This window comes from Pelmatolapia mariae, linkage group LG18 (genome assembly GCF_036321145.2).
Source record: "Pelmatolapia mariae isolate MD_Pm_ZW linkage group LG18, Pm_UMD_F_2, whole genome shotgun sequence".
NCBI lineage: Eukaryota > Metazoa > Chordata > Actinopteri > Cichliformes > Cichlidae > Pelmatolapia > Pelmatolapia mariae.
The window spans coordinates 30,994,975-31,012,932 of NC_086243.1; the positions used below are offsets into that span (position 1 = coordinate 30,994,975).

Consider the following 17,958-nt stretch of genomic DNA (forward strand, 5'->3'; position numbering starts at 1 on the left):
GAGCCAGGCCTGGGGTGGGTGCCCGAGGGCGACCGTCTGGTGGCCCAGCCTTAGTCCATGGGGCCTGCCAGGTACAGCCTGAAAAAGGGACATGGCCCCATCCTCCTGTAGGCCCATGTCCTGCAGCAGGTGCCGTAGGGGCTGGGTGCAATGTGTGTTGGGCCTGGAGCGGAGGCCCTGGTGGACCAAACACCAACTACCGAACAGACAGATTAGTATTCAGGTAGTGTTCTGGTTATATCTCTATATAACAACAGTAAGTTACTGAGTTGTCATTGTGCAGTTAAATCGTCGTCACTTTGTGAATTTAATGGAAAAATGTATAAATGTATGAGGTTGGAGCTGGATTCTGAGTACAAGCAGTTAATGTGAACTTAATGAAAACTAACAGCAGAATGATTCCATCTTATTGCTAATTTATCACCGTCTTGATGCACCAAAGTCGATTTAAAGACGGCAGCTGACTGTGATTGGTCGCAGTCCACTCTGTGGTCTCCAGTCACTGTTTTCCATCGTGTTACAGTAGCATAAGCTAACGTGGCTAACGTCAACACTGCACAAACCAATGTGTGACATCCACCCACACATGTATGTAGTGAGTTACAGTGTGGGCTGCAAACTGAGCCTCATTCATTGAGTCATGGAAAACTGAGAATGCTGAATAATAACTTGGAACAACTGACAACTATCACAGAGTTTGTTTGAAACTGAAGTCATAAAACAAACAAACAAACAAAAAGTTTCTCAGTTCACGTCTCATTAATCTGCTGCACCTCATCTCTTAATTGTCTTTGCAGATGTTTTAATTCAAAGAGACAAACTCAGAGTCAGTGTGTGATTCATTCTGGCATCCTGGATGAGACGCAGATCAAATTACCAACCTTTAATGCTGAGTCGCAATCACACCAGTTTGTGAATATAAGCAAAACAATAACGTGTGAAAACTGTGCTGTAAGAGCGACTGCCGCCCTCACAAAGACAAATTATTATTATTATGAGGATGTTTTTCTCCGTGCTGAGCTGTTGCACGGATGAAAACGAGTGAATGCAGAATCCCGAGTACATGAAGGCTGTTAATGCCTGAATTTACTGCTGCTGATTCTGCAGGGGAGCGAGACAGAAGAAACAATCAGAACGAGATGAGCTTATAGCCTGCTGATCAATAAGAGGAGCACTCCACTTTAATGACACACACACACACACACACACTAAATCCAGGCTGAATGAGGAGCAATAAATCTGCTAGCATGATGTTGCTATTTATACATCCATTACTGCAAAGCAAACAGTGGTTATTAATCAGCAGGAGATTCTCTCTTTTTGTTCACCGCTAATGTCTCTTTTTCCTCCATCTATCACATGACTTGCATCCAAATTTCTCTTCCCTCAGTCCTGTCAGTTATTTTGCTATCGACTTACATTACCACTTCTCTGACTCTCTCTCTCTCTGTCTCCTTGTCATTCATTACTCAAACCCAGCTGTCTGCAGTCATCAGTCTGTCCATTTATCCAACTGAACAGCGGGACCAGGCACTGAACTCTGAACCACGTGTTTGTCTGCAGTCTCGTTCAGCTAGTTTGAAAGTTTTAAACGCCGCATTGTCAGGACATCATGTTCAGTCCTGATAATTGCAAGAGTCTGGCGGTGGATTAAGATTCGAATTTGTGATTTAAATAAAGGTTACTGTTATATTTTTGTGGATTTGCGCCTCAAGAAATGGAAAGAGCTCAGGGGGATTTTTGTGATTGCTCACAGAGAGTTTGCTTGGCTCGTCTGTTTGCCAGTGAGATTATACTAAAAATCACTGAGGATCATTTCATAAAACTAGTGGAGATTTGGAGCAAAGCAACAAAACATGGACCACTTTCTTTAAAAATGCAAAAAAGAGCACCAGCTTTGGCAGAAGATGCACTTTTACCTTCATGATGTGCTTTGTTTTAATGGATTATCCCACCTCCCTGCAGGGGTGTCAAACTCAATTTCACCGAGGGCCACAACGAAAAATGACAATCACATCCAGACCCAAACATATCTGGATTTAATTCATTTACATGTCACACACAGCCTCACACACAGTTTGGTCTGCAGAAATCAGATCAAACAGTTTACAGAAAAAGTGCTTTAGCAGTGAAACCCTTACACAGCTGACCTGCAGGCCTCATGTTTGCCTTAAATCAGCGTTTAAACTGTAAGAGATAAATGTGTGAAATTACACGTTAATTAACAATTAATTGTTTATCTGTTATTTAATTGCTTTAGTGCATGGCCATGGGGGGGGATTTTATTAGTAAGAAAAGCTGTAAAAATACAGAGAAGTCCAAAATCTCTGCTCTCCTTTACGTTTTCCCAACGGGCCGGATTGAATTCGTTGGAGGGCCAACTCTGGTCCCCGGGCCTTCTGTTTGACACCACTCACTGCCTTATCAACTTTCAGTTGCCCCGATGTGTTTGTAAAATTATTTTAATACAATTGCTTTCTAAACGGATTATTTAAAATAATGACGTGTTTGAAAAACTCAAATTTGAGCAGAACTTGTCATAAAAAGCACGTTAAAGATTTTTAATGGTTTCGGTTAAAAGTTGCAGTTTTTCTACAAATTTCAAAAGACGGACGCTGATTTATTTCTAAACTACAATCCCCACTGCAGTCTAGATTTATTCAATACTGGTGTTTGTATGAGGATTAAAGATGCATGTATGGATGTTTTTACGAATAAATTTCATGTGCCTCTGACCTTTAAACTGTGGGATCTCTCCAGTGGGACTCTTGGGTAACCCTTTATGGCAGGCGTCACTGGTCAGAGCTACAGTCACTCCACAGCTCCCCAACAGAAACCCGATCTGCTGACTGCCGGCGTCCTGCAGAGAGACAAAGACCATTGATCTGTGATTCATCAGCAGGATTGGAATCAATGTGAAAGTGCTTTGTGGTCATCATCAGCTTCTCTGTTCTATAAGAGTCATGAAAGGGGAAATCTACAGTGCTGATTATGTGAAATTGTCAGGTTCGCTGGTTCAACTGTGATATTACAAACTAATTTCTAAATATAAGAAATTATTCCTGAAACTCCCAAGAATGATTTCTTTTATCTTCCCCTAAAGCTCACTGCCTCCTCTGCTTGAAATCAGCTGAAATCAAGCTGATTTTAAACGACTCTGAGGCAGTTACATCAGTCTACAAATGTTACGTCTGCTCTTTGCTTTCTCTGTTAGACCCAATATTCATATCTTTATCTGTTATTTAGCCTCAAAGTATTTATTGTTTAATGCTTCTTACTCTTTATCCTAATTGCACAGCATAAAGAGTAAACATTTCTGTGCATCCTGCTCTGTGGTGTGTGTATAAGGTGCATCTATCATGATGCAACCAATGCCTATTAAGCTGCTGCCTACGTTGGTCAAAGCACAAAGGAGATCTCAGATCTCGGGAGTCCTCTCTTCCTGGTTAAGCACTAAATAGCAAACTTTAAAATGCTAATTAGTAAGTGTAGGTGTTGCACAGTGAGATAAACAGCTCTCGCTGGGTGCCATAGAAACATTATTAATGAAATAAAAGAGCAACAGTCAACGTGAGAAGATGGAAAACCATGTGGGAAAACATGATGGAAATATTGCGTTTCTGTCGGTTCCTGCTGCTGTTTCCTCGTTGCTCAGTGCAGATTCGATGCTTTGAATCATGCACGTCATAATTTACCTGCTTCTCTCTATAAACAATCAGCCTGACAGGAAGGTGTAGTGAAGTGATCACTAGGCTGATCATCAGAAATCCACACTGACTACGAGACTCACACCAGCCCTCCTGGTTCCTCCCAGAGGATATTACAATGCGGAGCTACACTCAGTCCAAACGATGACTCAGACAAATGTACGACAGCAGCAGCAGCGCAGTCGCTTCTTCAGAGACATTTGGCTCTCATTACACCTCAGCAAAGCTCAGCGTCCTCTGTGTTGAATCACAAAGTGCCTTCCAATGACTCATGTTTTCAGTGCTATCCCCCCCAGTGTTGCATTAGCTCCACTGACTGGTGTGAATTAGCTCTGCACTGCATGACTCTGCTGCACGTCCTCTGTTCAACCTGCTCATGCAGTTTCACTTCAGAAAATAAGACGACATTTAAATAGAAATGTTATCAAATTGTTTTTGAAACTCCTCATTGTCAACCTTTATTTGCATTTAATGACCAATCCCCTCCTCATGATATAAAGCAGAGCATGTCTGAACCTGTGTGAATTATTCTTGTTGTCTTGGGTATTTGGTAATCTAAGAGATTCGAAACAAACTGCAAGGTAACTGATAACTGAGCACTGCAGACTGGTAATCCAGTTACCTGCAGTTCAGCTCGGGCATGGATCCTTTTCTTGTTGAGCAGCAGCCAAGACATTGAGCTTTGTTGTGGCCTTTATATGCAAATATCCTGTGCCTGAAGACAGTGCACCAGTACCACCGATGCAGTGAAAGTACAGCAAAAAACAAATGGTGTGCGTCACATTTCCTACTTGATGAACTGCTAAAGCTAAGAAGATTTTATTAGAACAAGTCAATCACTTTTGCTGTTTGAAATCAATGCATGCAAATCTGTTGTGCCTTCTTAGTCTTTACAGTGTGTTTCTCAGTAACCTGGACTCTCACACCGGCTATGAAGCAATGAAGAAATCCAAAACCTCCTGTCAGGATCAACTTGAACTTGAGCAAAACATGTGGAGGGGGTGGCTATCCAACCTTCAACCCCATGATTAGTTTACAGCCTCCTTTTTGTTAGATGCTGTTGAGGAGACGTGACACTCAAAGGTCCATGAACGCTCCCTGAATTCTGAACTAGATCCCTGAACGTGACGCCATTAATCATCGAGGAAGCCTGTAGTCATGGTGGCCTGTTAACACTGCTATCGGCCACACAAACATTGGAAATCACATCGCACCTTTTCAACAATCACCGTCTGAACAGAAAATACTGCAGCCAAAAAACTACTATAACAATGATCTGACCCTTAAACAGCTTTACAGTCTTCAGACCCGTCCATACTAAGAAAAATTGAGGACTGCACTATTAAATAAAACAAGCATGGGTGCAAAAAATAATAAAAGTTACTGTTTTATTAAGGATACTGCTTCCATTTCTTTTTAATAAACAGTTTATATCCAGTTTTATGTAAATTAGTATCAAGGTTTCTTCTACTTGTATTAAACTGCAGTTTGCTGGCTGGTGTTTTGCCTTTTTTTAATATTACAAAATACTTTTCACCATATAGCAATATTTAACGTCCACATATTTTTCACTATTCCTTAAATTTTAATTAGACATCGAATGCGGTTTTCCTCTTACCTTCCTGGTCAGCGGTACTTCTATTGGCACAGGAACCACCTCAGCCAGCAAGCAGCCATAGAAGGCTGTCATGAAGGAGGCGGGGTCATTGTTAGGGAAAACTAGCGCCACCTACAGGCAGAATGAGACATAATACATGTGTTACAGATTAAAACAGGAAGAAATCTTTGGAAATTTCAGGATGGAGGGAAAGTGATGATGTTGCCTTGATGGTTAAGGCAATAAACAAAAAATATTTGGTTATTCAAACCAAACCAGGAGTTACATTTAAACCAATCACAGCCTGAAATATCACATCTGAAAGGATTTCAGAGGTTTTTGTTTTACTCAAGAGAGAGAGCGAGAGAGAGCAGACAAGGCAGCAACGAAGTCAGGAAAGGAGCATGTTTTGTGTTTGTGATGCTGGATGCTGATGGCTGATAGGAGCTGCCGCCAGAGAACCAGAGAAGAACAAAGCTGAATCATTTAGGGGGCATCTGGTCAACATCCCTCCCTCTTTCACTTTCTCTATTCCTCTCCTTCTACTTTCTTTGTTCTGTTTAATACCTCCTCTACTTTCAAATATCTTTTACTTCACATTCTCCTGTTCACAGTCCTCCTTCTCATTCCAGTCGTCTGTCTTCAAACCTGTTAGCACGTTGAAGTTTAACTTAAACTTCTGAACTACTGGATGCCGTTTTAACAGCTCTCATTAAAAACACACAGAATACACTAAAAATCAATGCTAAAATTTTGATTTGTCTCAGTAAACAAGCTACACCTAAAGAGATTGCGCTAACGTAAATTTGGACAATTTCTCCTTTAATGCCATCAACTTGTGTCTTTCACTCCCTCGCAACTTTCTGACTGTGTTTCATAAGTTTCACACAGTTTTGGTGACGTACAGTATTTACAGTATTAGTGCAAAGATACAAACTTCTCTCCACTATCGTGTCCACAGAGCATGAACCCATCAACCCGCTTTCTACGTCACAGCTAGGCCGTTATCTCGCGCTCTAGCATTTTGGTCCAGTTCAGCTCCAGTTGCATGCTGTGATGATAATGGTGGACCCCTGCTTAAGTGCTTAATAGCTTCCATATACAGTACAGTACACCACAAGAGTGGATGTGTGTGTGTTAATGTGTGTGTGTGTGTGTGGCAGAGAGTTGGCGGTATAAGCTAAGTGCACCTGAATGAATGAGAGTGGTGTAACGATGCTTTAACAGGGCTATTGTTGACATGTGCACGCCTCATTGAAGCGGGTCAGGTTTCATTTGTAAACGACAGCAGAGAGATTCACGTTTTCTGCTTGTAAAGGCTGCAGAGTGCATGTCAGGAAACACTGCACGTATGTAATTTAAAGAGTCTCGTTATTGTGATTTGGTGCTATATAAATAAAACTGAATTGAACTGAACTGCCATGCATTCACTGGAAATTCTTGATGCAAAACATGCAGAGCTATTCATTGCTTCATGAAAAATCAGAAAGCTGGGCTAGAAGACTAGAAGGTACTGAATGAATAAAGAGGAAAATCTGTCTGAAAATAGAAAAATGATCTCAGTGGAAGAACAATGTCAGAACTGAGATAATACAAACTGTAAAGATATGCTGTTGCATCAGCTTTCTTTGGTACCAAGTAAATACTAAATTATTCCAACTTACATCTGATCCTCGTTAAGCATTCTTTCTGCAGTGAGGAAACCCGATCTCAACAAGACTTGCATAACAGCAATGACACAAAAAGAACGTCTCTAATGCAACACACTATGCCATTAACTAGTTACATGTTGCAGCGTTGTGTTCTGTAGTGGTAATGGACATCACAGTTACAATGATGTTAATACAAGCATGGGTCCTTCAATTATCTGCACAATGAAAGCTTAGAAGAAAAAAACACTTCCTGTGCACTTGTATACAATCAGGAATGAAATATGATACTTTTGTGTGATGGTGAAGTTCAAACTGCATGAAATAACTGCATTAGACTGCTAATACAAGTATCTGCACAGACAGCATGCTAACACAAAGCTAGTGAAGAACCCAGAGCGGTGTTAAAGACGGGTGTACGCTGACCCCCAGTCCAGCAGCCAGAGCCTGGACTTCAATAAGTAAATGAACCATTTCTACCTTTACCTGTTTCTACAGCACAATCACAGTGGCGATGGCTTCGAACCTCAAACTTAAACACCAGAAGAAATATCATATGCATGTTTTGATTTGAAGGATATGCATGTGACAACAATAGGAAAAAAAGAGAAATTCAGTGCAAATCTCAGACAATCCATCCATCCGTCATACTGGACAGGTGCTACTGAGTGCACCGTGCATTATGGGATTAACACTTCTCAGTTGAAAGTTCTTTACTGTCATTCATCATAAAGATAAATGAAAGAACGAGATGACGTTATTCAGGTCTCGGTGCTGGTAAGGATTAAAATATATAACGCTCTCATTAAAAAGTAATATAAAAGTAAAAATCTAAGTGAATGTAATAATAAAAAAATAAAAGAAATAATGTATTGAATTTAATGAACTTGATGATTGTGTGGCGCTCAGAGGCTCTGGGAAATGTTTTTTACTCCTTTCTCATTTTAGTTTTTACACCTCTGTAATGACTCCCCCCGTGTCACATGACACCACAGCTTTTTAAAAAACTCATTTTGTATGAAAATTTTGAAATTTACTGCCATTTGATGCTCTGTGCCAGAGTTGGGGTTCGTTTGGATCTGCAGTCCCCTGGCAATAATGATGTCATATTAAAAATGTAATTCAAAAACAAAACTTGGCACAAGAGGACTTTTTAAAGAGAAACCACATCCACAGTTTAATCTGATTCTTCAGCAGCATCATTCCCTGAAATCTTACTGAACTTGTTTCTCTGCACAGAAACACAAAACCTCTAACGTAATTTCATAAAGTAACAACTCCTTTATTGTTGCTCGCGTGTAATTAAATCTCATCGGCTTTCTAAACATTCTCCTGTTGAAACCTATTTGTTTAATCGTTCTGCAAAGCACTCTGCTCAGGTGAGATACTGAAAATATGCAGTGTAATTTCTCTAAAAGCTCCAGCAAAAATGTCTTCTAAACAAATTACAGGGGAAAGAATTTGCAATGTAATTAAAAGACACAGCCTTCTGGCTGAAAACTTCACACGCTGGCATGGAGCCAGTCTTGACTCAGTCTCCCACTGAGCTGGAAATTAAGCTTAAAATAAAGAAGAACGAGGGGCAAGAAGTATGGGTGTCACGTGGCAGCAGAAACATGTGGGACCATTACTGAACCTTTTTCCACTTAAGCATGATTTCATGTGTGGAGGCATGTGGAGTGTTGGGTAACAGGGGGCTCTGAGCATAACGTGATGATTAGAATGGAACAGAAGAAAGGAAGCACAATGCAAGAGTCCATGTTTAAAGTATTAAGTAACCTCCATGTGGTGGGTTACAAAGGATTTTGCAAAAATCCTGAGAGGTGACGTCAACAAACTCTCTCGCTGCTTTTTGATTTACAAATACCAAAAGAAAAAAAGCGGGAAGAGGCTGATGTTTGTGAGTCCAGCTCTTTATACAGGATGCTTTATAATAGCTCACTGGAATAACTTCTTACAAATATTATGCTGTAGCATTTTTCTTGTTATAGAGTATTAAAGTGAAGCTGTAGAAGCGAGAGAGGAGAGAGGGGAGGACACGCACCAAAGGTTCTGGGTGGAAAAAAACTAAATTGACACATTTCTTTGATGGTGGAAAAAAAGGAATTGCTTCAGGAAACCGCTCTGACAGCTTCCTTGTTGATGAAAAGTGTCATACGCAGGAAAAATGTGTCACTTGTTACTGACAGGTCTGAACAAAACAGAAGGTTGAAAAGAGAAAATGTACTGAAACGGTAAACCAGTCTGACTGCCCGGTGATAGCAATGAAAATCAATTATAATTACTATCCAGGAACACAGCGACCTTCAGGACTGTTATCTGTCTGAAAGGATTAAAAAAGAAAAAACCTGCAGTGAAACGTTAGACATAGAAACGTATGGTCACACTTCTTTTTCTTGCTAACTTCCCTGCATATGAATTTTACGAGTTTCACTTAGTTCCAAAATTTTAAAAAGAGTGCATAGAAATGAATCATACAGCAACAATTTCTAAAGTTTACAGCAGCCAATTAGTAGCCAACTGCAGCAATACTTAACCGAATGACAAATGCAGTCTTAACACGCTTTGCAAAACATTTTGTTAGAAGAAGAACACAGAGTTGTTTTCTAACCTCAAGTTGTCCTCACTCAAAGACAACATGAACTAGAAAAAATGTGGCCGATGTCGCTACAACAACCTTCATTTACTGACCCGATGTTCTTTCTCCGTGAAGTAAAGCAGCATATTAATCAACTTTAACACTTCGGTAAGCCTCATGATGCACAGTTTTTAGGTTTCAGTACCATGGACAGTGAACAGGCTCACCGCTCAATCCTTTCAGTTTTTAAAAAAACAAATAAACAAAAAATATAAACTAAAAAAGAAACACCCTCCGGAGCTGAAAACTGAAGCCAATGTGGGAGCTGCAAACAGTGCAGTTCCTGCATGAGGCGCTTGTGCACACACTTACTGACACTACATGGGAGTGTCTCAATCGTATTGGATTACATAACCTACTCTAAACTTATAACAATTTAAAAAAAATAACACAGAAACCAAACAAAGCGAGCTAAAATAAACTAAAACAACCTCCCATGTCAAGACCTGAGGTCTGACGGTTGACTGGGTGTCTCATAAAGCCACATCTGATGACCCTACAACGCATTATTGGAAAGAACTGCCTGTTTCTGTGTTAGCAGATCACTTGCAGATCCTTTTCTCTTTTTCCCCCAATTGTGGCCTCGCACTCATTTTCCCCCCTTGGAAAATCTGCCCCTTTGTTCTCTCTGTGGCTCTCTCCATCTCAGCCCATCAGCATCATGAATGTTTCTGCCTCACTCACCCGGTCTCCAGGTCTCACGAGCGGTTCTTGTTTGGTTCCCAGTTTGTGCAGCAGATTGTACGCCACCTTCACACTTCTGGACCACAGTTTACCTGCAAAAACATTTAAACGATGACGTCACACAATATCTCGTGCAGACAGACAAAAGGTGAAGCACGTCTTTGAGAAACGGTTTGAAGTGACCGATAACAAGGTCAAGATGTTGTTGATGAAATACATCCTGTAGAAATCAAGGAGTGGACTGTCAGGAAACCTTTCTGTACCCAATAAAAGCATGAAAGAAATATCTCTGTGGGAACAGAGGATGACAACATGAGCCCCCATATGTAACAAATTACAGCACTGATATGACACATGATTTTAAAAATACTTTGAAGTTTGACGGTACACCTTGCGGGCGGACTGCTATGAAGATAATCATATAGATTTCATAACATCCAATAAATCAAACGCTCCTCGTGACTTTGGTGTAATTGGATCCATGCAGGCTGATACTTTGCAGTAATGGTCAAAGCCTCGGGACATTAAAGGAAGTCATATAGGCTCCATTAGGATGACATTAAACAGATAAAGAGATTCAGTGTCTAGATATGTGCAGCTGTTACTTTAAACTTTAGGTAGCACAAACCAAGCGCTTGCAAAACAGTTTAAAAATACTTTCTTCTTCCAGAAGGTGGCTGTCAAAGGAACTTTCAATCTCCCTGTAAATACAAAGTTATTAAATATTATCTGATCTTTCTGATCGGTTTCATTTTCCCTGCCAGACGGACCCCGCTCTGTTCATTAATGCAGTAACTCACAACAATGGAATCAATTTCCTTCCTATTTCTTTTTCCCCCCTAATTCAGACTGGCAGATGCAGATATTATGCATGGGCGATCCAGCATGAATTCTTTCTTGGTTTTTTTATGCTAAATGAGTTTTTTTTTCCTGGTGTTTGTCTGAACTAATGAAATGAAGAAAAGCTTTAGGATCCCAGGAGGAAAATAGACAGTTTGGACCACAAAAAGCGAAGTTAACTGCAGATAAACATCAGCTACAAACATCATTTCTTAAAAGCGAAGCACCCTACGTCCTGTTGTTTACAGGTGATGTCAGGAAAGCTTGTTGGAGAAAATTATAAACGAACTTATCTACTGGTGGACCTGTGGACTTTTATTTCCTCTGACTGCCTCTTATTGATTTTGGGATAAACTAAGGATCTGAACCAATTCCCAGTATGAGATAAACATAATGATGAATATAATGATTCTGGACTGTGAAGAATGCACAGAGAGAAGCTGTACATTGGTGGACTCTACTGGAGTCCAAAAATAAAAAAGCTGAAACTCAGCATGGAATTTTTGAAATGTATCATTTATCTTGAAATAAATCCTAAAGATTTTTAATATGTCCTCCTAATCAATGCTATAGTACAAGAAAAAAAAAGTCTATTCCTGTGAGTTCTCATTGGTTGATTTTTTTTTAATTAAGAAAAATTTAAAGTACTTTTGTTTGGTTTTGTTTTTTTATTCTAGAAAGACAAAGATAAAGCAGCAAGCTCCAGGGCTTAAAAATGAAGCCAAGGTGGGCGTGCAAAAAAATAAAAAATAAAAAGATGTAGTTCCTCTAATGACCACTTGAGGCTTTTTGTACAAGAGCATAAATCCCCATAGACTGCCCATCCTTATAGCATAAATAAACATGACTGCAGGCTGTGTGGTGAATTATAACTCACCAATTTAAATGTTAGTAAAATATGATGATTGCTATTAGCTCATAATACCCTCATCATAATATGATCCCTTCTATACTTTGAAAAAACAAACATGAAGGAGGCCAAACTGCTAACTTTGGGACTTCAAATCGGTCCAGAAGTGAAAGTATGATGTCATGATGGTTACGTTTTTTTTTTTATATACAGTCTATGGAGAAAACATCATTATTATTCAGCTAAAGAGTTCAAAGTTCCATATTTGCTCCATGAGATTATTAAACATACTGTTTACTACCAGTAGCGCTGCCTCTAAGTAAAGGATTAAGTGGGGACATAAGAAAAGATGATGAGCTAACATCTGCAGACAGAACTCTGGTGCTTAAACAGGATTTGTATTTCTTGCAGAGAACACTCCAAACAAAAGCAGATGGACAGAAGGGTAATCACAGGAAGACATCAAAGCGAGAGCATCCCAAACACAGAGAAATAAAAAAGTTTACGCTTCCTCTGCACGCTGAACACAAATCCGAGCAGATTTATCGATAATGTGATTTGTTGGAGAATAACACCAGAGGATCAAAGCGTGCCGAGAAACTTCTCGTCTATGGAAATAGAAATATGTCTGTCTCCCGCCTCTTACGTGGGGTTATCTGCAGTGCAGAGCGGTGAGGGTTGAGTTTAAGGACAGTCGGAGAATTCTGTATCATGAATTCTCTCTGTTCTCCAGAGGCGGAGGACGACTCGAAAGGAAGATACAAAACAAGTTGGTCTTTGTTGGCCGACATCAAAGGGAAGACACGACAGGAATGAAAGATGCGGCAGACATGGAAAGAGAATGGCTGAACTTTAGATTCAGCACTGCACTGCACACAGACACACACACACACGCACATAATCTCACCGTGTTTTTGTCTCTGGTGGCGGTCTCCGAGTGCTGGCTGAAGACATTTCACAGTCTGGTGAGCGCTCAAATCGCCTCATCATCGGCAGCGAGCTCGCTCCACACGAATCAGTTAGTTCAGTCACACACGCAAATAGACACACAAACACACACACATCCAGTGCCAATTTGAAGCACCTGCAGTAAAGTTGCCGCCTATTCATGTTAATCCTGCATGTGTGAACTCATGCGTGCGACAAAGGTGCTCGAGCGCCATCAACATCAACAGAGATAAGAAATGACACTTAGGTGTACTTCAACTTCACCTGAGAATTTTTAGATATTTTCATCATTTTGAATCAGAACACAACAAAGCCTCTTACTGAAAACAGATTTTCAGAAAACTTGACCTCTGACCTTGAACTTGAGATTGAGGTCGCCGCTTTGCTCTCAAGTTCACATACTAGTGCAGGGGTGTCAAACTCCAGTCCTCGAGGGCCGGTGTCCTGAAACGTTTAAATGTGTCCCTGCTGCAACACACCTGAATAAAATTAGTAGGTCATTGGCAAAACTCTATAAAACTTGACTGCATGCTGAAGTGGCAACCCCTAACCCTACTCAAGTAAATGTGTTTGGAAAAATGTAGTTCTAAAAGTACTTTTATTGCATCATGTTAACTCATGAGCTGCTGAAACACGAATCAAATGACTGAATTGCCACGTCGGCAGGCAGTCAATTTCTACAGAGTTTTACTAATGACCTACTAATTGTATTCAGGTGTGTTGCAGCAGGGACACATGTAAAAGTTTCAGGACACCAGCTCTCAAGGACTGGAGTTTGACACCCGTGTACTAGGGTGTCCGCATTGCCCGCCTGTCTACCTGCCCGGCAGGGTGACAACAACACCCCATCAACCTTTTACAGCTGAGGGGGTAAAACAAGCTTATGTAGGGCAGAGCAGTGTGTGATGATTTATGAGATGAATCATCATTTTGAAGCACCTGCTTTTCATGACAACTTAATCATTGTGATTTACTGAGATTACTGTGATTGCGATTATTTTCCACAACAACTTTTTAGCGTTTTGTCTATTTTGGAGACTTTTTTTGTAAATTTTCTCGTCTCTAAAGCCCTTTGGTTCAAATTCTGTTTTTTAAAATTTGTGCCACAGGATATACACAAAAAGACATGACAGTTCAGATATTTTTCATAGTTGATGGCTGAATTTTTTTTCCCGTTTCCATAAAAAGAATTTATTTAACACAATTCATTGGACTGCATACTGAACAGAAACAATGTATCAATCTTATCGCGCTAGTATCGGTCCAATACCAGCGTTGGTATCAATGCTATCGGCGTTTAGATTTATCCACCTCTAACACAAACACCCAACTGAAATTTAGTAAAGCCTGAAGGCTCAGTAAAGACTATGGACAAAAATTATACTAGCATGCTTTAGTCTACTAATTATTGTAATATACTGACTATTTTAGACTTAGAGACGGAGGTTTTTACTTGTTATGAAACCTCTTCGTTGTCACTGGGGGGCACGCTGCAGCTTTAAGTAAAAGATCTGAGAGCTTCTTCCAATTCATTTGGGTGCATGCCTGTGTGATGCAGGGTATGCGTGGTGTGATGTGTCTGGAGTCCTCTCAGTGTAATTTCATTCTCTCCTCTGTACAGCTGGGAGGTTTGACTCTAAATTCATGAGGACCCTGAGAGAAGCAGCTCTGTTCACGGCAGCTAAATTTCTTCATACCCTCCGGACCTGAAGTCGTTTTCTCTGCTGCTGTTTGGGAGATGAATAACTCGGTCGCCTTCAAGCGAAGAACAAGAGAACTTGTTCCAATTTGGGTGTAGATTTAACTGTGGCATTGAGCCGGGGGACGACGTGATGCGATTCAGCTGCAGCGAATGTGTTTAGGGAGCTGGGACGATGGCAGTGCTGGGGGCCAGAAGGCTGTTACATGTTTGGTATCGGGTTATATTACTGTTTACTTTGCAACATGTTCTCATTTATGGCTGCTAAAGACTTGCTTTAGTTAATGTTTACGTTATGCTGACGGATTCGAGGCTAAATAGGATTTGTATTTCTGCAGGATGCACTGTGGTCTAGCACTGCTTGCTTCTGCAAAAGCAAAGATCGGTGTCCATAACCATTAACGTTTGCAATAGAGCACCAAAGTCAGCTGAGTCCGTGTACAGAAACTAGTACTAGGGGGCACAGAAGGAAGGTTTTAATATTTTTTCAAGAAGCTGTGCTGAAAGTCGCACAGGAAACAATTCATCTTAAAACATTTTCTCAAAGTTTGAACCTTCAGGATAAAAAAAACTTTTCCACCCTCTATAGCAGAGCAGTTTTCTTTTCAGGCATCTTTCTTCACACTTTGCTAATGTGCTTAGCACCCTGTCTGGCTGCCATTAGGGGAATTATGCTCACACAGCGGGTGTTAAACATTGTTTGGTGCTTCACTTAATCAGCTTGGAAAAGCCACCATATGTGCCGAAAACAAGATGCAGTTCAAAGAAAAAGAAAAACCCTCTTTTATGCACATATTACAAACATTTTTTGTTCTTTTTCATCGTGTGTTATGACAGTATTTTGAAGACTGGTTGCTAGGACGATTTATTTGTGGTCATGTGAGGCGTCCGATGTTCATTTTGGATATTCGTCTTCACACAAAAATATTTCAACCCTTTTTCCTTCAGCTCAGATCCGAAGACTTGACCTTAGGGATGACATGCCGCGATGCATGATTTCCAAGACTTACCATATGTGAGGACGTAGAGCGGCTTGCCGTTGGTATCCATGGTAGTGAGACACGGGGCCTTCGGAGAGATGGTGCCCCACCTCTGAAGGGCTGCCTCCAGAGAAGGGGGCCAGTTGGTCACCACGCCCAGCTGCTCACCCCGCATGGGTACCATCTGTGCCCCTTCAGCCTTGGGCTGGTTAGGGTCTGGCTGCTGGACTGCAGGTGGGCACGAGAAAACAGAAGAAGAAAATAATTTTTAGTCATTTTTACTCATATTTGTATAAGATTGATTTAACAAGCACCAAAAATACTACAGGAGGACATGTGAAAAAATATCTTTTAAATGTTTGTTTAAATTACAGTGACCAGTTATTTTAGGAAATAAGGTGGAGAAAATTTGGTCACAAATGCATTCTGCAGCATGGTAACAAGGCCAGACATACACCCAGTGCTACATGAGGAAAAAATGGAAGACCTGCTACAGATGGTCAACATCGTGAGGTCAGTCTGGATTTACAGGAAGAGACGGATGAGATCACCTGAATGCAGTGTAAAACGTTTTAAAGGCAAACGGTGGTCACGTCAACCACGTCCAAATTATTCACCCGACCATCAAACCACCACAAATGAACTATTTTCTCCCATTTAAGTTTCCTAAAATAATCAGTCCAGCTGTTCAGGTCACATTCAGTGAAATTAATACATGTATGTTTCTTGGTTCTTTACGATCTGCAACTTTTATTGCAGATTACAGGACATCAAATATCAAGACACTTGTTTTTCTCTTTAACTTTGCTTTTATGCTTTTTTAATACATTGAAAAGACATAATGTCAACCAGCGACCTTTTACATGAACAATATGACAAAGCTGATATTAAATTAACCCGTATAAATCAATAGAATATCATATTACAGAATTGTTTATTCTTATGAGTTCACTGTATTATACAGCCATGTAGAAATGTGCGTGTTAGGAATAATGAAACATTTACTGCATGTCACCACTGCTGTAAGACAGAAAGTTCACAGGAAAGAGCTTTTAATCAAGCAAAATGCCCTGCTAATGAATTTCAACGACATGCTGAACCAAACCGAGTCTTTCCAACATTTGCTATTCATGCTTAAATTATGAATTAACTTCTGGCTCTGCAGCGTTTGATGCTGAAAACAGAAGGAAATATTCATCAGTTAGACTCTGCTTTGTCAGAGGAGACTTTAGGGAATGAGGTTTAGTCATTTGTCTGCATAGATTATTTTTCAAAAGTTTTAGCAAAATATATGTTTTTACCACCACTCAACTTTAAGTCAACACTGAAAGAAAGACTGGCAGAATCATTGTAATGTTACATATTTGTTTTAAGCCTGAGGTTGGAGCCAAAATATCAGGATAGGCTGGAGTACCAAGTTATCAGCTAATGCTAACAAGTTAGGTTAGCATAAACTGTATGAGTGCATCACACAGGCACATGCCTAATTAGCTCTAAGTAATATACAAATAATAACTACAGTTTCACTCACTCAACTGTTTGACGTCAGGGAATCACCCAAAAAGCCACCAATATAAGAAGGTAAGCTAAGTAACCTCATTTAGCCCCTAACCACGCTACCTAGAGACTGGTTGGTGACACCCTGGCTACCACTGGTCACTAAGGAAAAATGTGTAATCTGTTGGCTGCTGGAAGAAACTATGAGAAGTCTGATGCAAAGTTAACGTTTCCCTTTTGGAAAGTTGTTGCAATGGTAGGGGACAGCTTTTACTTTGAAGGTTCTCCATTTCCAGCTTGTGTCGCATAAGTTTCACTACTGCTCAGCGAGTGTTTGCAGACAAGTCAGCACCTTCCATGCAAAATACACCAAATCACTGCAATCTGCTAGCAATCAAAGCATTCACAGGGAGGTTTTTGGTGCAGCATCCTCTTGGAGAGTGGTCAGCAAGCTGTTGTTCTCAAAGTTCATATCCCATCTTCTAATGTGATGAGGGGGTGGTCTAGGCACTAGGGGGCAACCAAGTCTTTCCTTAATTGGCTGCAGTTGTTTCTTTAACTTTCTTTGCATGTTGTGTACCACTCTTTCAATTTTGTGTTACGATGGTGTATTCACCATTTCACACATTTTTGCAAGAATGTGAATCAAAATATACAAAAACACGTATTTTCAAGTATTTTTAAGAGTGAAAAGAGAAGCTGTTACCCTCCAAAAGCTCTTCAAAGTCATCGACGAAAAACTCTCTTAATGGCGGCCGTTTGGGTCTCTTCAGAGTGTTGACGAGTTGCTGTATTTTGGCTGAAACTCTGCTGCTGACTGGAACACCTGTGGAGTGTGAACAAACACACACAAAAAGACCACACGTTTT

General features: G+C 40.4%; 1 protein-coding gene across 5 annotated transcripts in view; it reads right to left on the bottom strand.

The window, feature by feature from the left end:
• LOC134617626 (disco-interacting protein 2 homolog C) overlaps positions 1-17,958 on the bottom strand; it is a 207,377-nt gene that overhangs the window by 44,675 nt on the left and 144,744 nt on the right. For all 5 annotated transcript variants that reach the window (XM_063462935.1, XM_063462933.1, XM_063462934.1 and 2 more), the window contains 5 exons: positions 17,796-17,915; positions 15,623-15,820; positions 10,276-10,367; positions 5,326-5,436; positions 2,737-2,860 (listed from right to left, as the gene is read on the bottom strand). In XM_063462935.1, coding sequence (XP_063319005.1) covers positions 2,737-2,860; positions 5,326-5,436; positions 10,276-10,367; positions 15,623-15,820; positions 17,796-17,915 — 645 coding nt within the window. The remainder of the gene's footprint in view (positions 1-2,736; positions 2,861-5,325; positions 5,437-10,275; positions 10,368-15,622; positions 15,821-17,795; positions 17,916-17,958) is intronic.